Source organism: Carassius auratus, unplaced genomic scaffold (assembly GCF_003368295.1).
Source record: "Carassius auratus strain Wakin unplaced genomic scaffold, ASM336829v1 scaf_tig00008137, whole genome shotgun sequence".
Lineage (NCBI taxonomy): Eukaryota > Metazoa > Chordata > Actinopteri > Cypriniformes > Cyprinidae > Carassius > Carassius auratus.
Window position 1 is genome coordinate 243,316 of NW_020523909.1, and position 25,291 is coordinate 268,606.

At 39.6% G+C, this 25,291-nt stretch overlaps 1 protein-coding gene across 4 annotated transcripts in view; it reads right to left on the bottom strand.

Moving 5' to 3' along the window:
• The window catches only part of LOC113071792 (endonuclease V), a 197,528-nt gene that overhangs the window by 52,129 nt on the left and 120,108 nt on the right, over positions 1-25,291 (bottom strand). For 2 of the 4 annotated variants that reach the window (XM_026245106.1, XM_026245104.1), the window contains 3 exons: positions 16,557-16,625; positions 8,144-8,272; positions 7,091-8,045 (listed from right to left, as the gene is read on the bottom strand). In XM_026245106.1, coding sequence (XP_026100891.1) covers positions 7,971-8,045; positions 8,144-8,272; positions 16,557-16,625 — 273 coding nt within the window. In that variant the 3' untranslated portion in view covers positions 7,091-7,970. Of the gene's footprint in view, positions 1-4,950; positions 5,941-7,090; positions 8,046-8,143; positions 8,273-16,556; positions 16,626-25,291 lie in introns of those variants that run through there. The other 2 variants (XM_026245107.1, XM_026245105.1) reach the window with 2 other exon arrangements.

Below are 25,291 nucleotides of genomic sequence, written 5' to 3' on the forward strand. Positions count from 1 at the left end.
TTCCGATACTAGTATCGGAATCGGAACAACTCTAATACTACTGCCTGGCTATCTTTTTAATTATTTTTTTTTTTTTTTTTGTGTGTGTGTGTAAATATGTTTTTGAAATAATTGTGTTGTGTTATGTATTAAGTTTTTGATGTTAATAAAAAAGATGAAAAAAGAGGCCTGTCTATACGTTATCTTTATTTATACAGTACAAACATATTGTTGATTCAAGATTACATAGCATTTTTATTTATTAAACATAAAATAATAACAGCGTTCTAGGCGTACTAAAGACACCTTTTACAGTTTTGTACACACGTAATACAATTAAATGTATCGCAGAGAGAAGGTTTCAGTCTCTTTACAAATCATGCAACCATATTATCATTTTTAATCAGATCATCATGGTACAGTTTAACAACATTTTCATAATCATAACCCTTTGACATGTGATACAGAAAAAACACACAATGTTGTCCGCAAGTATCTGATGTGAAGTCTTGAACCTGTTTGTTAGAGTATTGTACACAGATAGAGTTGTTTTTTAAAAAGGTTTGTACAGTCTTTGGAAAACGGGGATCTTTTGCAGATCCTCCAAAGGTATCAAAAAAGCAGCTCACGCCATCCTTGGTTATGTAAATTGCTAACCAATGCAGCCCCGGTTTTGTGGAGGGGTCCGAGTTAAAAATAAGCATAGACGGGGTATTCTTTACGGTCACTTTGGGTAGATAATCGCTGGGAAGCACTCCTAAAAAACTTGTATTGTTATCAATTTTATCCATAACAGACGTTAGTTGAACTGTATTCATTCTGACTGTATTCATAATTCCTCCTCAGTAATAATCCACTAACACCTGTCTTCGATTGGATATTTCAACAATTGAATCAAAAATCGCATATACGATAATGGTTATGGATTGTCTGAGAGGTTGTCTGAATCGTGCTTCTAGTCTAATATTTCCCGATTTAATTTGTGAAACATGATTCGAACAATCTTCATCAGGGGTCAAATTAAATGCGTAGAGCGTGTATCCATTTTGAAAATCCTGACGATCTATTACAAGAGGTTGATTTTTAAGATGTCTTCCGGTAGCCGTCATAAGTTGATAAAAGTCCCTAACGGCTGATCCGCTCTCATATTCTGGTTGAAATGGTTTGGACGGAATTTGGACGCCGTCTTGATATAAAGCCAAAAACTCCAGGTTAAAATGCAAAGGGGTTTTTATCATACGCCCCTGAAAAGGCAGAATTTTCAGTCATTGCTAAAATGATTGATTTTGGTAGTGTCCCGAGAAAAAGATTTTCTTGATTAGATACGCGAGAACCAGCTGGGATAGAAAAATTCTTCACACACACACGGTCTATGGGGCATTTAGCAGTAGTGCCTAGAAGCGCCTGAGCATGCTCCAACCGGACGCCTGGTGAAACAGTAACTTTTTTGACAAAAAGAGATGCTGACACAATATTCAGTTTATAAGCAACAGCATCATCTTGCATTAGACAGAACTCATCTTTAGCTCTTGTCATTCTTATTTTTATATCTACACCATTCAACATTAATTTTTCTTGAAAGAAAATGTCACTATGAATGGGGGCTAGTAATTCTATCACATTACTAGCATTGGTAAATGCAGCTCTCTTCATTAATCCCGTATTTTCTCCAGCAGGGTCAGTAGCATCCATGTGACCCGGTGTATCTTTGTACAACAAACCGGCTGAAAAGACACTTTCGAGTGTATCTTTTCCAAAATTATTCAGAGCTTCAATCAAACATCTGTAGGGGTAGGTACTGGAACTCTGGGTTATCAGACGATCCCCCAGAGAGACATCCACCTGTGAGAATATACATGCTCCCGGATAGTTTATTAAACCGACAGGCGATCCGTCTGGTATATTAGAACCGTCGGGTCCGGTTATTTTGAGTCTAGTGTATAAAAGAGTGTAATTAAGATCCAAATAATCCTCTCCCGTGCCAGCGATAAAAAATTCTAATGGTGATGAATCGGTTATTGCAGATAGAGGTGATATTTCGACGTAAGTATTTTTTTCAATGGACATCTGTGTCATGGGGATCATAAATAAGTCTAACTCTGATTTAATACACTCCTCGGACATGCGATGGAATAGAGCCAAGATTAGAAAATAGTGTTCAGAAGTCTTTTGGTACAGACGGTTTTCTTTACACGTTTAGTGCGGGGACGCCGGTTACGTTTTGGGGCCGCGCGCTTGTTACTGCGATGTTTAGCTTTCTTCACACAGCCACTCCCCCTACGTAGACGCTCACCCGGTGGTTTAAAAGAACCTCGTGACATCACCATTAACCCATTGCCATTTTGTCCATTACTATTATTATTATTATTATTGTTGTTATAAGATCTTGATAGAGTGCTGGTCACAACATCGCTAGCTATATTTCTAGCAGCAGTTTTTAGATGTGGTTTTACTATACTAAAACCTCTTTTCAACAGCGGTAGTGCCATCCTAAAAAGAGATTTGAAGATGCCACCTATGCCTGCTCCGTACATAACAGGACCGCCTGCGTATCCTGGTAACCCGTTACCCGCCTGGTTCCTGTAGTATGTAACATATCGCTCGGGGTCCATAGTTGCTTAATAGTTTTGCTAAAACTAAAACTTATTTCACTGGTCTGAAGTGAAGTTTAGCCACAACTTTACCATAAGTGAAACGCACGTGTTTGTTCTGATCGTCCTTAACCTCAATGCAGATATCTGTAATATTAGATTTATTCACAGGTACTTAATGGGGCTTGTCAAATCTAACACTGACGCTGTCATTAGATGTACCATCTATATGTACAGTTCTCAGTAGCGGTACGTACGAATCACCTACTGGTTGATATTCAAATTATATCACTGTATATGTACATGCTATAAAATGCACCTCTTATGTCAGCTTGATTTTGGTGCGTACATATGTGACGACATGTGCGCCATCAGAACTATTTTCGGGTTGCTGCTTTGCAGTTCCTAGAGACACACCAGACTTTAATCCTAGAATAATAGCCAACTTCCCATAAAATATCAAAGATGTGTTTGTCGGTGCTTTTATAAATATCCTGTTTTTGATGTGATCGTAACCAAGTGTGACTTTTGGTGGAAGGTTGGCGTTCAAAATTAGATTAAACCGACTTCCCATTGACCTTTGAGGTTCATACTTCTTGCAAGTCTCGTTTTGTAATTTGAGATACGATTGTCAGGGTAAACATCCATAGATGCATTACAAGGTAGTGTGATATAAAAGCCGCCCTCACTCATGGTGTAGTTTTTCACAAATGCTAATTATGACACCTCAGGTTGTTACTTTAATGGATTCTGTATGTCCACGATCTCCTTTTCTGGTAACCATGAGGAAAACTTAGTAGGCCACCCCAGCCACTTGACAAGACAAAGCTGGTGACCACTCTTTTTTCGATCTAAAATCTGTTCTATTTCAAACGATTTGTCTTGGTTCACAATGATCTTTTGTAATTCCTTTTCATAAAAGCAACCGTCGATAACATCACCGTCATAATCTTGTAGTCTGTACACTGGAGGGTTTCGTGGTATACGAGCGGCTATAGTGAAATATTCCTCGGTGTACTTCTGTTCATAACCCTTTGAAAATACACCTCTAACTTTTGAAACTCTAACTACATCTCCTATTTTATACTTAAAGATAGGTGTTCCTTTACGTAACTTTCCATACAGATTATTGAACACATCTGTCTCATTTTCTTTATTAACGTCCAATGGTCGCATTTTAATACTTTTGTGATAACTGGCGTTATATCCTTCTATAAGATCTTGTAAGATATTGTAGTAACGCTTTGAATTGATATTGATAGCTGTTAAAAACCGAGCCATTTTCGAACTAAATGTATGGTTAAATCGCTCCACACAAGACGATTTCACATCACTTGCCGTAGCAAAATGATGTATGTTATACTTTTTCATCAGTTGTTGGAAATGTTTGTTGAAAAATTCTGTACCTTTATCGGTCTGTAATTTTTGAGGTATACGGTTTTCTTTGAGTATAGAGGCGAATGCTTTCGTCACTTCTGCACCTGACTTATTCTTCACCGGACGCCCCCAAGCATACTTACTAAAAACATCTATACAAGTCAGTAAGAATTTGATACCGTCGTTTTCTTTTGAAAAAGCAGACATGTCAACAAGACTTTACATCTTTTCCGTACACTATCACTCTATTACGTTTGTATTTGATAGGTGCTGTCTTGTGTAATGTATAAGTATCCTGAGATGCTAGCCAATCTGATAATTCCTTATCCTTCAGAGTTACCCCGTATTCCTGTAGTACACCGCGTTTTAATTGTTCTTTACCTCCCAAAGAACCAGGGTGCGCTGGGTTGTAGTACACTTTTTTCATTAATTCAGACATCTTACCACCACTACTGTTTACACAAAACAATGACAGAGTTATTAGGGTCAAAAGCTTTTTATTTGCAATCGTTGCAGAAGACACATACAAGTTCAATTTGATTGGTCGTACATTATCTAATTATACATCATCTAGATATTGAAGGAATTTCACACACATTAAAACATTTTTCTCTATTATATGTTCAACTAGCATGTCAATAATTTTATATACATCTATCGGATCATTTCTTGACAACAACATTACACACACATCGGTTACATAAGTACAAAGACATAAAATGTTACCTATTTTAAGACTTTCTGCACATTCAGGCATAAGTTCACAAATATTTTTAACAGTCATGCGTGGGTTATACGTGTTTGTGATGCACTGATTCGTCATAACACACCACTCCTCCGACATGCCCCTCATAGCTAACATTTGTTTTTTTAATTTCATTAAATTTTTTATTGTCCAAATAACATTCACTCTCATCATCTATAATCTTATACAATAAAAAGTTATTTCACTCTTAATTCTTTGTTTAAATATGAGTTTTTCCAGACAGTTTTTGCTGCAGAGGTTACCCATGTCCCCATGGTTAATCAGAATCAGCAGGTGTACTCTTCTTCCAGCTGTCAACAGCGTTGTAAATGGCCTGCTCGCAAGTTTCATCCACAAGTTTTGTCCGGAGTTCTGCCAGACCTTCCACTATGTACATCTCATCTCTGAGCTCACACAGAACGCCGTCGACAACCCCCTGAATTCTTTGCTGATGAGTTGTTATACCAAACAGTTTCAAGGTTTGTGCCAGAATGAGTTTCAGATCAGGTTTACACAATTTATGCGAGAGTTGTTCAAAACATCCCAGAAAATAGTACGCAGGTGCCTCATAGAGACATGAATGTTGTGTTTGCGAAGGATGATCGACCTGACATCCGTAACAATCTTTCTTCAGCTGCTTGTCAACCAGATGTTCCAGAATTATGGCAACAACAGCTTTAATGATCTTATGTCCAATCACCCCGATGCAACCATCGACGGTGTCAGAGACGTTTTCAGAATTTGCTGTGCCAGATGGACCAGCATGGGGAGGTGGTGGATTGTACTTTGCGAGGAAGGCGAGGTTATGGTATCCGAGCTCTGTACAGAATTTGTTCAGCCAGGCGTCATTGTCCGTCGTTGACCACGGTGCGGATGCGTTGTCATCGCATACAAAGTGTGGAGCTGGCGAAGTATTTTCTTGAGTCATCTTGGTGGTGGTGATGTCGCTCAAAGTCTATTTCCACAGAGGCCCCTGACGTGCGCATTTAATGATTATAGATGGTAGGTGGGGCCACATGAACCCCTCTCTGGATGTCCACACACCATTCAGGGTGAAACAGTTTCACTTTTATGTTGTTGTATCTGTCAAACGCCTCGCACCACTTAAACATTTTGTCTATCTTTCCAAATATCTCCTCTAACGCAGGCACGTCTTTCCACTGAAACAAAAATTTAATCTTATAGTATTTAAGATGTTCCTCTTCAGATATTGGCCATGCGCATTCAGTTAAATCCAGGAGGCGGTCGCTGCAAAGAATATATATATAATCATCAGCGTACTTGTTAATGTGATCCCCGAGCACTCTGTAATGCATTCCTGGAGTGACACTGTTCCATTCTCCTATGAATAGAGGATCATCTCCTCCATCTTTTAAATCACGCCAGACATAATTGTAAAATAAACACCAATCTTTTACTGTGAAAAACAGATCAGGATCCTCGGTAGTGTCGTACATGACCCTTTCATCACTGTCCACGGTGCTCAGTCTGACCTCGCGGTTGCTCTTGTCAAAATCGTAACTGCAAATACGATTACCGGATAGATGAAACTCACACTTAACATTGTCCAAAGGTTCGTGGAGGAAATTGGCCAGACACGGACCATGTTTTACCTTCCTTGGGGCCAGCATTAGATGTTCCATAGCTAACTCGACACTCTTCTCAGGAGTTTTAGTTAATGATGTCGTAGCCATTGTTACAGAATAGCTCTCCAATTTTTCCAATTCACAAAAAAACACCTTTCGTATTTTACAACTAGGTACGGATAAATTAGCTTCAACAAAATCCTCTTTTTAAACACTTGTTACACCCAAATTGATGCTGCTATCATGCCTACAGCGGGGCAGTCTCTAGCGCTGGAGGCGTGGTTTATTTCCGGAACGCCCCCAAGCCTCATTCTAAGTTTGTCATCGGTGCTGTGAGGTTCTTTTACCGAAGGCTTCGCAAACTCTGCCGGAGGATCTTTTTTTTCTTTCGTCTAACTCTCTGTCAGTAACAGTCTTTTAAAATGGTAGTTAGTAGTAAAGTACAACATAGATTTGACAAGTATCTTGTCTGATGGATTTTATTTTAGATCCGCGTAATGTTTTAACTTTTTCTAACATTGTGAAAAAACGCCAAGTTTTCTGGTTTGTTTCACCGCTTTACATTCGTTTCTTTTTTCAGTTTGAGGTAAGGTATACATCCTATAAAAACTTATTTCTTTTCTAGCTGGTAACAAAAAGCTTGTGAAGTGAAGTGACATTCAGCCAAGTATGGTGACCCATACTCAGAATTTGTGCTCTGCATTTAACCCATCCGAAATGCACACACACAGAGCAGTGAACACACACACACACACACACACACACACACACACACACACACACACACACACACACTGTGAGCACACACCCGGAGCAGTGCACCACAAACAAATTTTATTGTATTTTATTTACACTGCCAATGCTGGCAAATGACTGTTAATGAATGAGTCATTGATATTCAACCGATCCATTCAAAAAGCTGATTCATTCAGTAAGTAAACACCGTCAATTGTTCAGAGATGCAAAACAGTGCTGTCTTAGTTTGGAACTATTTTTGTTTGCAAAATTGAGCAAAAACAAGCAATATTATGTCTAAAATGTAAGTCACTTATTGCTTTACTGAACTTACATAAAATGATTATTAAATGTGTTCATGCTGATATCTGCAAAAAATAATATACTTTTTTTTTTCAAAGATAAAAACATACCTTTTGTGTGAGATAGATTGTTAACTATATTAAATTATATATATAAAAAGAACATGGAAGCATTTTTGCCATCTACAATTTAAAATGTCTGGATTTTTTTATTTTAATAGACAAATAATTCAATGAGTGTGCACTTATGTGGGTTTTGGTGATAAAACCTACTAGATAATGTCAGACCGCACATCATTACAACAAAACTAACCATATTATCGCAGACAATGCTGTTTCGCACACCTCAGCCTCTATTTGTGTAGAAAATGAATTATCCGTGGTTGTGCGCACACTTGTTTGCACATGAGCATGAACCTAACTTGCAGATGCCAGACCACTGATTCATCAAACATGCTTTATTGTGGTCCGTATTATTCCATCTGTATTTGTTTTATTGTCTTACTTCAGTGACTTTAACATTTTTGTTTTTCACTAAGCATGCATAAACGCTGTTTTCTTAAAAACACAATCCCATAGATACATGCCACTTACATATGATTGTAGCCCAGTTTGTGCTGATTACAGTGTTATCAAAATTTTACAATTAAAATGTTTATAAGCAACTGAAAAAGGCACAAATGTCAGGGGATGTCAAAACTTCTCCAGGGCCCCAAAATACCCTCAGATCCTAGTTAAAACATCAGAAGCCGTTTAAGAACAAAGTATTACTCTGCTTTTTATGTAATTTTGTTTAATATATGCTGTAGAGCCATTAAGTGTGTGTACCTGTCGTATTGGTTCAGGTACTCTGTAGAGGCAGCAAGTGTGTGTGAGTCTGACTGCTGTATCCAGAGTGATTCGATGACCCACTGACACATACACCGGTTTAATACTGCTTTGGGAACTTCGGAGAGCCTGAAGAAACACAACAAAAACACAAAAGTATTCACACATAAATGTAATCAAAGAAAACCTAACACATGAATCTAAATTAAATCGGTACCTCATTCTAAAGTAACGGAAAACATAACACAATTATATATATATATATATATATATATATATATATATATATATATATATATATATATGAACAAGAGAAAAAAGTAGGCATTGAAAATAAGAAATTAAAGCTGCAGTTGGTAACTTTTGTAAAAATGTATTTTTTACATATTTGTAAAACCTGTCATTATGTCCTGACAGTAGAATGTGAGACAGATAATCTGTAAAAAAAATCAAGCTCCTCTGGCTCCTCCCAGTGGTCCTATTGCCATTTGCAGTTACGGACCGCTCCCGGTAAGAAATCAACCAATCAGAGCTGCGCCTCCAACCTCCAACTCACGCACCTGGTCAATCGCTAAATTAGGCTCAAGCTCTGGGGTGATGATCGAATCTGTTGCTCTCCGTTTTGTTGTGGGCTCTGGCTTTAGTTCTGCACAGAACCATATAGAGTGAGAGTTGCGACAACTCCATTGACTCCAATGGAACGCTTTTTTACAGCAATGGCGGCTCGTGGAGCCTCTAAATAGTTCCCGGAAGTAGCAGCAAACCGATGCCGCGCCGTAGAGATGCAGCAGAACAAACCGTTCGTGACGCACTTTTAACAGGTAAGACGTTTAAATAATAAGATTGAATATTATCAGTACATCTTAATAACAATAAGTTGCAAATTAAAACCTTCTAGTAGAATATCACTCATTAAATGAGTAGATTTAAGGTTTGTTATCAGATAACTAACAGATTAGGCTAGGATTGGAGCTGAATAAAGTTAGTAACGAACACCCTAATAATTGTAAAATCTGTTCTCATAATTCAGTTTCATCCATCGTGTTTGCAATTAGAAAAAAAGGAGTATAAACATATTTTTTTGCAGGGTGGCGAAAGTTAGCTAACGTTACATAGCCTATTACGTTAGTTCAATATAACGTGTGACAGCGGTGAGTGGAAGTGGTAAAAATTAGGTTATAAAGTTTGTTCCTTATTACACGTATTAAATTACTTAATAATAAAATGCACCCTATTGATATACATTTAGAGTGAATTGAGTTTGCAAAACATGGGTGGAGTGTTTTTAGTCATTGTGATTCATTTACTATTACCTGTCTATATTATATAATAATACTGTATTATATACTTAAACTTGTTAGTGTATAAAAGTAACATACTGTAATATTCTGTGGGTGCTGGTGGGTGGAGGATTAGTGGTGCCACTGAATTGTTCTGGGATGGAGCATCAGTGAGGATGCAGGTCAGGAGAGCTGAGGGGACCTTTTTTTTTGATAGCTGAATTTTCATTATTTTTCTTAGTGCTGCCTTTGCATTGTTTTTTTTTGTTTGTTTTTTTTTGTCTCTTAAATTTTTTTAATAGATCCAGGTAACTGGCTGATGGATCACTGGAATGCTGACTTGCTGCTGGTTGACTGGGCAGTGTCACCTGTCCCTGTCTCTCCTCTCTAGCCATGTCCTTTTTCTTCATTCTCACTTTCCCTTCTCTGAGTGTCCTCGTTCTTTTTTCCTCAACCTTTGAAACTGATAGAGGTAGAATACATGGTTTTGCTAATTTTAAATATTGAAAATATCACATCACTTTACTTCAACTAGTACGAGTTTGTACTTATTATATATGAATCACCTGAAATTACATAGCTGTAATCAGCAGCCATTTCTTGTATGTTCACAGGTCTAGGAGTGCATCGTGGAGCAGGGCCCTCCTCTTTTTGACCACAGGACAATGTACAAAGATTGTGGGAATAGCATCTGATCTCAGCCTACTCTTGAATTTTTTGGTCATGACAAATTGCTTTGCCGCAATTTGTCTGCATACTGACTTCAGTTTAGTTTCCACACACACCTTTTTTTTTTGTCTACCCACATACAGTACATATCACATGGTGGTTAAATGCACAGTTATAGGTAACACTGATGACTCTCTGCAATGTCTCACCATGAGTCTCAGCTCCCTGGGTTTTGCAAGGCTTTGCTTGTTCCTTATTTCTAGTAAAACATTGTCAATGTAAAAAAGTGCTAATAAATGTAAATATAATTACCTAACAATTTTTTGTTGTTGTAATTTTTATTTGTATTTAGATTGCTCCTGCTGACTTGAGCCAACCATTATTTTCTCCTCTCTATGCCAGCGGGGAAGCCATACATTCGCACACCTTTCTCTGACTGAGTGGAGCATCCCCATGCAGCACAGTAAACCACGGTGGAGACTATGCAAGGACAACATTAAAGAAAGGACACATACAAAATGCTTGTCATGCTATTAAAGTTATTAGAAATGTATTCATGAATTGCTGTAAATAGTTAATTGTATAATTACAATTTAAAATAACTTTTCTATTTTAAAATGTAATATACTCCTGTGATGCCAACCTGAATTTTCAGCATCATTACTTTTGAATGGCAGTGTACATGTTTATATACGAGTATGCTTAAGTTGTTTTAAACCTGAATATATTGTGTACATGAATAAGTATTGTAAGAATTATACTAGATATAATAGGTATATTATTTATAATACATAATTATATTACTATATGTAATTGTAAGAATTATAAACAATAAGCTTCATTTTACATTTATTTAACATGCTAATTACTGCTGCTAACAGTTAATTGACCCATAGTGCGGTGCGAGCTGAAAATCACCTGTCACCAGCCTGTCTCTGTACTACCTGAATGTCATCAATATGACATGAGTTAACATTAGATCAGTGAAAAAATGGACAATATGTAACGTAAAAAGGCAACAGGAACCCGTGTTTATAAAACTTAACGTTAGCCTGAAATACGTTTTTAAAATAACGGTAATTGAACACTAATCCTCAAATATTACCCGATTTGATATTTTAAAAACAACATCGCTGTAACTACATACTCATGCTACATACATATGTCAGTGTGTTGTATAAATATATAAAATGTATTTTTATTGACTCCTTATTACCAGAAATCGCAGTTCTGTCACTCTACTCTATCAGTTTGAATGGCCGCCAATGCACTTCCTGGAACTATTTGAAGTCTACACGAATCACGTGACAACCAAACATTTCGAACTTCCGTTGTCGCAACTCTCTCTCTATATGGCTCTGGTTCTGCATAGCGAGGCGATGGTTGGCTAGGCCTTGGTTCAGGGGTGGGGCTAGTGAAATCCTCATCAGTGGGGTTGAATGGCAGGACTGTCCATAATGGAAAAAAAAAACACTGACAAAAATGGGAAAATTAAATGGAGTAACAGATGTATCTGTCTTACTCTCTTTTGGTCAGGTAATCTGTCATGTAACCGTGTCAATGAACACACAGAAAGACACAGATGGCAATAAGCTGTCTTAAATGAATCCACATAAAGTTGCAAAAGTTTTTTTAGACACTTAATATGGGTTTGGTGCACACAGTACCCCATGCATACAATTAAATATACTGCCATATCATTATTGTTGTGGGTCTATTTTTCTGCCAGAGTACCTGGACATCTTGTTCAGATAGATGGCATCAAGGATTCTAGCAAATACAAACAGATTCAAAAATTTAAATGACTCTGCTAGAAATCTTGGACCATGGCTGGATCTTCCATCAGGACATTGATCATAAAACAAACAACAACAACAACAACAAAAAAATGCTTCACTGAGTACAAAACAAAGCCAAAGCTTCTGCCATGGTCATTCCAGTTCCCTGACCTGTACCCTATAGACAATAAGAGTAGAACCACCAACATGGACCTGGGAATCTAAAAGATCTGAGTGGTTCTGTATGAAGTAAACATATCTGATCTCTTTTCAGGTGTTCTCCGACCTCAGCAGGCATTATAGCACTGTTATCTTGGTAAATGATGTTGAAAGAAGTATTGAATCAAAGGATACCATTGTCATGCTGTCTGGTTTGCCTGGGTGTCCACTAGTGGGCTCACTTCCCCTTAGGCACCTCACCTTAGGCACTACAATTCCCACTAGCCTTGTCTCTTCATCACATTAATTGCACTCCTGTTAATTGCACCAGGTGCCTTCACTTATTAGTCATTAGCCTCCCTATATTAACCAGTCTTTTCCTCTTGTCTGCATGGAGTCCTTTCCTTCCGTTTCCTTCCGTACCCAGTCTTCTCGTATTCCGAGTTCCTCGCATTCCGAGTTCCTGTTCCTCTTTCCGTTCCTGTTCCCTTCCTGTCCCTTCCTGGTTTGTTTATTTGGATTGTTTCTGGTTTTGACCCCGGCTTGTTGGATTTCGATTTGGATTCCCCTAAATGAAAACTTACTGCAATTGGATCTCTCTTTCCCTGTGTTTCACTGGGTTCCAATCACCACAGAAGGACTCCATCCACTAAGATCCGGTATGTTTCTTGATGTTTCCTCCCCAGCCACCGAGCGGGATAGAAGGAGTGGTTTTGAGGGTACCCACCTAGTCGTTTTTCGTGGGACCAGGGGAGGTCGCAGAGGAGTGAGTGGTCGACAGGAGGTCCGGCATCACTCTCCACCATGGCCCCACTTTGACCCTGGGCTCGTGAGGGACGGATCGGAGCCGCCGTCTCACCATTGCGGATGGAGAGGGCAGAGGAGACGCACGTCTGCCGAGTCAGAGTCGCTGCACAAGATGGCCACCAACCCAGCGCTGCAGCACAAGATGGCTGGCGGCCATTCTGCGCAGCGGCGCTGGGCCGGTGCCACTGGCCAGTGCCACTGCCCATGTGGGCGCAAGTCCAGCGCCATTGCACATGATGGCCGCCAGCCCAGCGCCACGAGGCAAGATAGACGCCAACCCAGCACCACAGCACAAGGTGGTCACCAGCCTTGTGCCACGATGCAAGATGGCCGCCAGCTCAGTGTCAAGACGCAAGATGGTCGCCAGCTCAGTGCCACAGCACAAGATGGTCGCAAGCCCAGCACCACTGTCCAGGATGGCCGCCGGCCCAGCACCACTGTCCAGGATGTCCGCCGGCACAGCGCCACTGCCCAATATGGCCACCAGTCCAGCGCCACGGGCCAAGATGGCCGCTAGTCCAGCGTCATGGCACAAGATGGCTGCTTGTCCAGTGCCTTTCCACAGAATGACAGCCACAGTTGACCCTCCAGAGTCAAGTCAGTTTCCCGTTGACCCTCCAGAGTCGAGTCAGTTTCCCGTTGACCCTCCAGAGTCGAGTCAGGTTCCCGTTGACCCTCCAGAGTCGAGTCAGTTCCCGTTGATCCTTCAGAGTCGAGTCAGGTTCCCGTTGAACCTCCCGAGTCGAATCAGGTTCACGTTGACCCTCCCGAGTCAAGTCAGGTTCCCGTTGACCCTCCAGAGTCGAATCAGGTTCCCGTTGACCCTCCCGAGTCAAGTCAGGTTCCCGTTGACCCTCCAGAGTCGAATCAGGTTCCCGTTTACCCTCCAGAGTCAAGTCAGGTTCCCGTTGACCCTCCAGAGTCGAGTCAGGTTCCCGTTGACCCTCCAGAGTCGAGTCAGATGCTCGTGGACCCTGCAGAGTCGAGTCAGGTACTCCGTGACCCTCCAGAGTCAGGGCTAGTCACCGTTGACCTTCCAGAGCCAGGGCTAGTCACAGGTGAAATTCATGGACAAGGGCAAGTCACAGGTGAAATTCACGGGCAAAGTCCAGTCACCAGTCACCATGAGCAAGGTCAAGTCACCGGCTATCTTCATGTGTAAAGGCAAGTCACCATTGATCTTCAAGAACAAATTCTAGTCACCATTGATCTTCATGTGTAAAGGCAAGTCACCAGTGATCTTCATGGACACAGTCAAGGCACCAGTGTTCTTCATGGGCAAGGTCAAGTCACCGACTATCTTCATGGGCAAAGGCAAGTCACTAATGATCTTAATGAGCAGAGTCAGGCCACAAATGATCTTCATGAGCAGAGTCAAAACAGCATTGATCTTCTGGAATCCAGTCTAAACACCATGGGATTACCAGAGTCTCTCCACGTCTCTGCTGAACTACCAGAACCTCTCCTAGTCTCGGCTGAACTACTAGAGTCTCTCCTCGCCTCTGCAGAACTTCCAGAGCCTCATCACGTCTCAGCTGAACTCTATGAGCGCTCGACTGATCCTGTCGTGGCCACAGAGGCTACCCTTAACTTGTTCATGTTCTCTGTTTCAGACTTGCCTAACCAGACTTGCTCTCCTGTGTCATCGATCCCACTGTGCTGGTCTTCTGCGCTGCCCTGGTGGACTTCTGTCTCGACCACATGGATGTGGTGGTCTTTTGCGCTGCCTTGGTGGGCTTCTGTCTCGACCACACGGATGTGGTGGTCTTCTGCGCCACCCTGGTGGTCTTCTGTCTCAACTACACGGATGTGGTGGTCTTCTGCGCCACCCTGGTGGGCTTCTGTCTCAACCACACGGATGTGGTGGTCTTCTGCTCTGCCCTGGTGGGCTTCATGTTATGTCCTTCCTGGACTTGTGTTTGTGTTTGTTGTTGTTTTGTCTTTGTGCTCCTCGCTCCGCTCCTCTTTGTGCTCCTCCTCGTCCACCAGGGCAGCGCAGAAGACCACCACAGTGGAATCGATGACACAGGAGAGCAAGTCTGGTTAGGCAAGTATGTTTCCATCTATGGACCTGGCCCTCCTTCCCTCCCCCTGATCCTCTGCCGGTTCACCTCCCTCCTGGGTTCCTTGTCTTTGTCTTTCTCTCTGTTTCCCTCTAAGGAACTGGCCCCTCCATCCCTCCCCCTGATCCTCCGCCGTTACACCTCCCTCCTGGGCTCCTTGTTTTGTGTTTGCACTTCTTGTCTCTGTTTCCCCATTTTTACCTGGTCCTTTTGTCTCTGTTTCCCCATTTTAACTGATCCTCTTGTCTCTGTTTCCCCATTTTACCTGGCCCTCCGTCCCTCCCCCTGGTCCTCCGCCGCTCCACCTCCCTCCTGGTCTCTTGTTCTTTGGTCTCTTCTTGGGTTCGGGTGGAGCATCTGGTAGCTGCTCCGTGGAGGAGGGGGTAATGTCACGCTGTCTGGTCTCTGTTTCCCTGGGTGTCCACTAGTGGGCTCACTTCCCCTTAGGCACCTCACTACAATTCCCACTAGCCTTGTCCCTTCATCACAGTAATTGCACTCCTGTTAATTGCACCAGGTGCCTTCACTTATTAGTCATTAGCCTCCCTATATTAACCAGTCTTTTCCTGTTGTCTGCATGGAGTCCTTTCCTTCCGTTTCTTTCCATACCCAGTCTTCTCGTATTCCGAGATCCTCACATTCCGAGTTCCTGTTCCTCTTTCCGTTCCTGGTTTGTTTATTTGGATTGTTTCTGGTTTTGACCCGGGCTTGTTGGATTTCGATTTGGATTACCCTAAATAAAAACTCACTGCAATTGGATCTCTCTTTCCCCGTGTTTCACCGGGTCCTGATCGTCACAACGGTAAATTGTTGTCAACATGTATTACAAGGAAAAAAAAAAAAAAAACAACGAATTATATATATATATCATAATGAGATTCTTCCCCATTTTAAATTCTTATTCTTAAATTCTTCTACTTCAGTTACATTTTTGTAAATGTTAAAACAAAAATAAAAGTTCAAAAATGATGATCGACACGTTTTTTTCACAGTTTCTTTGTTCATATTTACAAAAGGTACCAACAGTTCTGACCACAACATTGTTTGTTTATATATATATATATATATATACATATAAACTAACGATGTGTAAATCTGACTTATTTTCTTTGTAGAATACAAAAGGAGATGTTAGGCAGATTGACATCCTCAGTCAAATTTGCTTTAACTTTAGATTGTATTTTTCTTCCATATCATACCAAAAACAGAATAATTAAAAGTACAAATAATAACAATTTAAAAAATAATAAATATATATATATATTTAAAAACACTATAGGAATCCAATGTGTCGGGGGGGAAATATGCAATCAAAGTGAATGGTGACTGAAGTGACAGTCAGCCCATGACATTTTCTTTAGTCATCCAATGAAGGTGTCTTTCTTCAGGTTTGGAGCAAAATGGTTGAGTATGTCAGAATCACCACTTGCTATGAAAACTTGTTTATGGATTGGCTTCTAAGGCACCATTATGTCATGTCTAATTGAACACAACAAATTCAAGAATGTTTAAAAAAAATATTTAATAACTACATTTCTTACTTTTCTTTAAAAGCATAGGGCAGGGATCATCTGAAAATGCTCCTCATTTTATGTTTTTTATCAGTTGTAGCTATTCTAATTCTAATTAGTTGATTAGTTTATTTTCTTCCACTCACCTTCCCTAGAACTCTCCCAGAGGCTGTAGTCAGAGGAAAACTATCACCACTCTTCTTTAGAGCGTTGATCTGTGTGTGTGTGTGTGTGTGTGTGTGTGTGTGTGTGTGTGTGTGTGTGTGTGTGTGTGTGTGTGTGTGTGTGTGTGTGTGAGAGAGAGAGAGAGAGAACAGAGAGAGATAATGAGTTCAGGAGTTACAAAGTTGTTTCTGATGAGCAGGCTCTTTGGAGCACTGTACTTTTGTGAAGGCAAGTAGGTCAATCTGTCCCCTACTGGACTGAACGTCTGACCTCCTCTGTTATGCAATCTGAAAGCCTGAATACTAGCTTAGCAAGATAACAATGTAAACAACCTGTCTATGTGTTTGAGACAGTAAAATAAGTTTTAAAACAAACCTTTGGAACATACAATATGGGTACAGCTGCAGAGACTCATCAGTAAGGTTAATTGTCAGTTGTCAGTTAGGGCTTCACGATTAATCAAAATAAAATGAGATTAGCAATATGATTTAATGTGATTATCAGATTGGAAAATTGCATTTTAAATAAATATTTGGTCTGATGCCCTGGGTCTTTCAGTGTAAAGTGTGTATAGTATTCATTTTCACATGCACAGTTCATGATGAGTGTTTTAATTGTCTCATAGTGGCTCAGTTCATGGTAAATGCTGCTTTATACAAACTTCATCTATGCATGATTTTAAGTGGATAATTACATGCATTTAGGAAAGCAGGATGGGCAAGGTTCACTTTTATTTTCTGCATAATTTTCAACACTTTCATGGACAGAAAATTTGTAATGAGAAGCATACAGAAATCTCCCTACAGCTTTTAAAAACTTGATGGATTTAACAATATAAAGAGAAAAATTTAAGATAAATAATTACTATTATCATTGTTATTCTGTATGGGACTGTGGGTGTCTCTGTTGGACAGTGATTTCTCTGCTTCCTGCTGGCCTTGCTGCTGCTGATCATAGGTCCTTGTAGCTATTTTTTCCCTAGAATCTTTATCTTACTATCACTCTCTGTTGTTTAAAGTGATAAAATATAACTTAATTCCCACCATATTTCTGTTATTATCGACCAATCTTATCAGATTAATTTTCTTTGTTCACTTTTATTTTAAATCCACCTGCACCTGTATTGCATTAGCACTCGTTAGCTTGCCATTAGTGTTTTCATTCGTACCTATCGCTGTTTTCTCCTCTCCTTTCCTCTCCTCTCCTCTCCTCTCTCTCGCTCAAGTTTTTCACAAGTTCATCAAACAACTGTGGTAAGAATATTTCATCAAGCATGGTGAGCAATGGCTTCTCCTGCTATTGTGATTTGCACCTCTTTCCACATGTACAGTTTATCTATCTCTGTCGCTGATGAGGGATTCACATGTGATAAATGCAGGGAAATAGTTAGGCTGACAGAGAATATTTCAGAATTAGAGACACGCATCCAAACTTTAATTGAGGACAGTAAGAATGTTAGGGCTCTAGGTACGGCTTTGGATGCGTCTAGCTCAGGGATTCTAGTAGGCTACATTGTTCAGTTCCGGAAACAGAGCCCCTGCAGCAGGGCAACTGGGTGACAGTGATGCATCATAGTCGTGGGTCAAAACACAGCTCTTCTGTTACTATCAAAACATTAAACAGGTTCTCCCCACTCAGTGAGACCCACTGAGAAACCTGATGAAAGTGCTCTAGTTATTGGCGATTCTATTGTACGGAACGTGAATATAGAGACACGAGCCACCATAGTCAAATTTAAAAGTGCTCGCTAATGCTAAACGTAAATACAGTAAGATTGTTATTCATGCCAGCGCCATTGATGTTCGACTTCGCCAGTCGGAGATCACTAAAAATAACATTAAAGAGGTGTGTGAGCTTGCAAGCACGATGTCAGACACTGTAATATGCTCTGGTCCTCTTCCTGCTTACCGTAGTGACGAGATGGATAGCAGATTGTCATCACTCAATGGCTGGATGTCTAAGTGATGCCCGCATAACAACATAGGTTTCATAGACAATTGGACGAGCTTTTTGGGGCAGACCTGACCTGTTGAAAAGAGATTGGTCCTCATCCCTCCTGGGGTGGCACCGCTCTTCTTTCTAGAAATATGGCACATAGTCTTAGAGTTTGTACTTGACTAACTGGGGCCCAGAACAGGAAGCAGACAGAATGGCTAAACCGACCGTCTGCTAGCTGCCTCAAATCACACATCACAGACTCTTTCACCTAGATATCACACTATAGAGACTGTGTCTATTCCTCGAACTAGAAAATACAAAAAAATGTCCAAAACAATTTATGAGTAACAATTTAATTGAAGTTCAATCAATAAAAAAACAGATGCAATACGGATAAACAAATGATAAAGCTTAGCTTACTGAATATCAGATCCCTTTCTACGAAAACTATTTTTATAAATAATATGATCACTGATCATAATCTAGATGTGCTATGTTTGACTGAACAAAGAAACACTGACTGGCTAAAACCTGATGATTACATTATTTTATATGAGTCCACACCCCAAGATTACTGTTATAAACATGAGCCGCGTCCAAAAAGCAAAGGGGGAGGTGTTGCTTAAAGTTATAACAATGTTTTTGGATTTCTCAGAGTGCAGGATTCAAGTGTTAATGACAAATCCCCTATGATGTTTGTACTGGCTACTGTATACAGGCCACCAAGGCACCATACAGACTTTATTAAAGAGTTTGCTGATTTTACATCCAGGTTAGTTCTGGCTGCAGATAAAGTTATAATAGTTGGTTATTTTAATATCCATGTTGATAATGAAAAATATGCATTGCGATCAGCATTTATAGAAATTCTGAACTCTATTGGGGTTAGACAACACGTCTCAGGACCAACTGTTTGTCGAAATCATACTCTAGATTTAATACTGTCACATGGAATTGATGTTGATGGTGTTGAAATCATGCAGCCAAGTGATGATATCTCAGATCATTATTTAGTTCTGTGCAAACTTCATATAGCCAAAATTGTAAATTCTACTTCTTGTTACAAGTATGGCAGAACCATCACTTCTACCACAAAAGACTGCTTTGTAAGTTATCTTCCTGATGTATCCGAATTCCTTAGCATATCCAAAACATCAGAACAACTTGATGATGTAACAAAAACTATGGACTCTCTCTTTTCTAGCATTTTAAATACAGTTGCTCCTTTACGCTTTAAGGAAGGTTAAGAAAAACAATCTGACACCATGGTATAATGAGCATACTCGCACCCTAAAGAGAGCAGCTGGAAGAAAACAAAACTAGAGGTATTTCATATTGCTTGGCGGGAAAGTAACCTATCCTACAGAAAAGCATTAAAAACTGCTAGATCCAATTAGATTTCTTCTCTTTTAAAAGAAAACAAACATAACCTCAGGTATTTATTTAATACAGTGGCTAATTTAAAGAAAAATAATGCCTCAAGTGTTGGCATTTCCCAACATCACAGCAATAATGACTTTATGAACTACTTCACTTCTAAAATCGATACTATTAGAGATAAAATTGTAATATAGATCCCCTGAGGAACAGTTACACTCATTACTATAGGAGAGGAGGAATTGTATAAACTAAAAATAATCTAAACCAACAACATGTACGTTAGACCCTATTCCATCTAAGCTCCTAAAAGAAGTGCTTCCAAAAGTCATAGATCCTCTTCTGACTATTATTAATTCCTCATTGTTATTAGGATATGTCCCCAAAACCTGCAAACTGGCTGTTATTAAGCCTCTCACCAAAAAACCACAACTTGATCCCAAAGAACTAGTTAATTATAGACTGACCTTGAATCTCCCTTTTCTGTCCAAGATACTAGAAAAGGTAGTATCCTCACAATTATATTCTTTCTTAGAGAAAAATGGTATCTGTGAGGATTTCCAGTCAGGATTTAGACCGTATCATAGTACTGAGACTGCTCTCCTTAGAGTTACAAATGACCTGCTCTTATCATCTGATCATGGTTGTATCTATTTGTTAGTTCTATTGGATCTTAGTGCTGCGTTTGACACAATTGACCACAACATTCTTTTGCATAGACTAGAAGACTTTCTTTGGCATTAATGGAAGTACATTAGCATGATTTAAATCATACTTACAGTATATGACTGCCATCAACTTGTAGCAGTGAATGAAGAGGTATCATATCGATCACAAGTGCAGTATGGAGTACCTCAAAAGGCACAGTACTAGGGCTGCTACTCTTCCCGCTTTACATGTTACCCTTGGGAGATATCATTAGGAATGATGGCGTTAGCTTTCACTGTTATGCTGATGATACTCAGCTCTATATTTCTTTGTGGCCCGGTGAAACACACCAATTTGAAAAACTAATGGAATGGACAGTCAATATAAAAAACTGGATGACAAGTAATCAATTACTGCTAAATTCTGAAAAACAGAGCTGTTAATTGATTTTGATATTCTACGTATTATCAAATTGCCTGTGTTTTGAGAATGCAGCGGACATGGAGGATTATAATGTAACAAGAGCTCATTCAAATACTGAGGTGTTAAACCATTCAGGGCTTTATAAGTAATAAGCAATATGTTGTTGACAGGACCGGCTAATATGGTCACACTTCCTGGTTCTAGTAAGAACTCTAGCTGCTGTGTTTCGGACTAACTGTAGTTTGTTTATTAAGTTTGCAGAATCACAACCCAATAAAGCATTGCAATAAGCTAACCTTGAGGTCATAAATGCATAAATTAACATTTCTGCATTCAACCTTGAGAGCACAGATCTTAATTTAAATATATTTTTGAGATGGTAAAATGCAATTTTACAAATGCTACAAATGTGGCTTTCAAAGGAAGATTATCAAATAGCACACCTAAGTTCCTAACTAATGACAAAGAACTGATAGAGCAAGTTTTAGACAGCGTTCTAAGTTATTGCATGCATAATTTTTAGATCCTATAATTAACACCTCTGTTTTTTTTTCCAGAATTAAGCAGTAAGAAATTACTCCTCATTCAGGTTTTTATATCGATTATGCATTCCATTAATTCTTCCAATTAGTATGTTTCTATGGGCCGTGAAGAAATATAGAGCTGAGTATCATCAGCATAACAGTAAAATCTAACATCATGCTTTCTGATGATATCTCCCAAGGGTAACATGTATAGTGTGAAAAGTAATGGCCCTAGTACAGAGCCTTGAGGAACTCCATACTGCACTTGTGATCGATATGATACCTCTTCATTCACTGCAACAAATTGATGGCGGTCGATAAGTACCATGCTAATGAACATCCATTAATGCAGGCAAAGTTTTCTAGTCTATTCAAGAGAATGTTGTGGTCAGTATTGTCAAATACAGCTCTAAGATCCAATAGCAGTAATAGAGAGATACAACCACGATTAGATAATAAGTGCAGATCATTTGTAACTCTAAGGAGAGCAGTCTCTGTACTATGATACAATTTAAATCTAAACCACCGGCCTCGAGTCCCACGGAGGAGATGGAAGGATATAAAACGGGAGCGACGACAGTGAAGGACGAGAGAGGAACAGGCCTGGGTTTTAGTTCGTGGTTGCTTTTTATTTGTGCACGTTAGTCGTCCGTGAGGGGCTGACGCACTGTTTTGTATTTATTTTGATTATTAAAGTTTATATTTGATTGTCCGCCGGTTCCCGCCTCCTTCTTCCCGTGATTATGGAGTTTTAATTCGTTACAATGATATACAAGTATATACAACTCTTCCTCTCCTATAGTAGAGAATGAGTGGAACTGTTCCTCAGGGGATCTATATTGCACTGATGCGATACTGTAGCTGACGGCTGCATGGTTACCGTTTTTATCTCTAATAGTACCGATCTTAGAAGTAAAGTAGTTCATAAAATTGTGCTTTATTTTTTGTTAACTTAACCACTGTATGGAATACATTTTTTTATTCTAAAAGAGAAGAAAAATAATCAGATCTTGCAGTTTTTAATGGTTTTCTATAGGATAGGCTACTTGCCCACCAAGCAATATGAAATACCTCTAGTTTTGTTTTCTTCCAGCTGGGCTCCATTTTCCGGACTGCTCTCTTTAGGGTGCGAGTGTGCTCATTATACCACGGTGTCAGACTGTTTTCCTCAATCTTCCTTAAGTGTAAAGGAGCAATCGTATCTAAAATGCTAGAAAAGAGTCGATAGTTTCTGTTATATCATCAAGTTGTTCTGAGTGTTTGGATGTGCTAAGGAATTTAGATAAATCAGGATGATTGTGATGGTTCTACCATACTTGTAACAAGAAGTAAAATTTACAGTTTTTTTAGCTATATGAAGTTTACATGAGACTAGATAATGATCTGTGATACAGTATCATCGCTTGGATGCATAATTTCAACACCATAAACATCAATTACATGTGACAGTATTAAATCTAGAATATGATTTCGACAGTGAGTAGGTCCTGAGACGTGTTGTCTAACCCCAATAGAGTTCAGAATGTCTACAAATGCTGATCCCAATGCATCTTTTTCATTAGCGACATGGATATTAAAATAAACAACTATTAAAGCACTAACTCGGATGTAAAATCAGCAAACTCTTAAATAAATTCTGTATGGTGCACTGGTGGCCTATATAGAGTAGCTAATACAAGCATCACAGGGGATTTATCATTAGCACTTTTATCTCTGGATAATGTTATATGATGCACCATTACTTCAAACGAGTTATACCTGAAGCCCGCTCTCTGAGAAATAGTGAAAATATTTTTATAAATTGTAGCAACACTCATGTTCATTTTTATAACAGTAATCCTGGGGGGTAGACCCATTTAAAATAATTTAATATTTGTAATTTCTAGTTCAGGGAACAGATCACCTGCTGCTGTAGGTGACAGTCTATATACACAGTCTATAGTGTGATATCTAGATGAAAGAGTCTCTATGTGCTGAGAATTATCTGATTTCTGTGGCATGAGGTGGCTAGCAGATGGTCAGTTTAGCCAGTCTGTCTGCTTCTTGACCTGGGCCCCAGTTAGTCAGGTGCAAACTTTAAGGCCGGTGACAGACTGGCTGCGTGGCGTCTCCGCTGTGTGCCAGAAGCGTGGTGGCTGCTTCGCATTGTCTGTCTTTACACATCAGAAGCATGCCTGCACGCGGCACTGGCGCGCTGCTGCTGCTGTAGGTGATATGGAGGGAGGCCGCCGAAAAACCAGGCTCTTGTCTTCATGACAACAATATAAACTTTTTTTTTTACACATCTACTGATAGGACACCGTCAACAGTATTGACGGTAAAATAGAGTATGATTGACAGGTGCAATATTGGAAAATCTATAATAATTTATATATTTTTTTAATAATTACATTTATATCTGAATTTATGCCAACCTATAGACTTTCAAATATCAAAATGTCATGATTTAATATGTATTTGTGTACAAAATGACATATAAACATTTTCCTAGTATATTTTGCCTTGAAACGCTTCCGACATGCGCGTGTAAAATAGGCATCGGTTCTATTTCTAGCATGCACGCGTTTTCCGCGCGGCTCGAGCTGCGCCTGAGACGCACGTCTCACGCAGGCAGTCTGCATGCTCTTACCTGTTAACATGGGAGCCGAATTAAAAACAGACACGCCACGCAGCTGAGACGCTTGTGCCACACATCCAGTGTGTCGCCGGCCTAAGACTATGTGCCATATTTCTAGAGAGAAGAGCGACACCACCCCAGGAGGAATGAAGACCATCTCTTTTCAACAGGTCAGGTCTGCCCCTAAAACTCGTCCAGTTGTCTATGAAACCTAAGTTATTCTGCGGGCACCATTTAGACATTCACCCACCAGTGATGACAATCTGCTATGTATCTCATCACCACGAAAAGCAGTGAGGGGACCAGAGCACATTACATTGTCTGACATCATACTTGCAAGTTAAGCCACCTCTTTAATTAAAGTTTAAATGCGTGTCTCTAATTCTGAAACCTTCTCTGTCAGCTATTTCCCTGCATTTATCACATGTGAATCCCGCATTGCCTACAGAGAGAGCTAAACTTTACATTGTGGCAAAGCGGTGCAAACTACAAAAAGCAGGAAAAGTTCCCATTACTCACCGTGATTGAAGAACTATTCTGACTTACCAATGTTGTTTGATGAACTCGTGAAAAATGGCGTGAGAGATAAAATAAATTAGGCAAAAGAAAAAAGAAAATGATAGACACGAATAGAAACGCGGATGGAAATATAAATGTCAAGCTAAACGGCTAGCGAATGCAAATGCGCTGTAGGCACGATGCACTCGTGATTTAATATTTTAAATCAAATGGACAAATTAGTCAAATTAAAATAGAGATTCATCAGAAAAGAGGAGCTACAATAACAAACCACACTTCAGCACGTAGACCAAGGTAATTATAGGTACCCTTTGTTTTAGGTGTAAATTTCATTATTACTTTATTTCCAGTAAGGGACCATAGTGCGCACCAATGCTCCTTAGTTTTTACGGTGCATTGTGGGATTTCTCAATTGAGATGGCCCTTAAAATGGCCAACTCCATGATCAGTTCACTGACTACTAAACTAGGGAGCTGTCTGAGATGCACCCACAGTCTCTACCGTTCAACCACCAAAGCATTTTTTGTTCAAACATAAACAAACATGATGAGTACATTCTCACATGACACTATGTCCGCAAAAACTCACTCAAACTAAAAACTAAACATATTAAAAACCAAGTGAATTCCTGCCGAAAACACTAACAATGCAAATAAATAACCCCTTTACT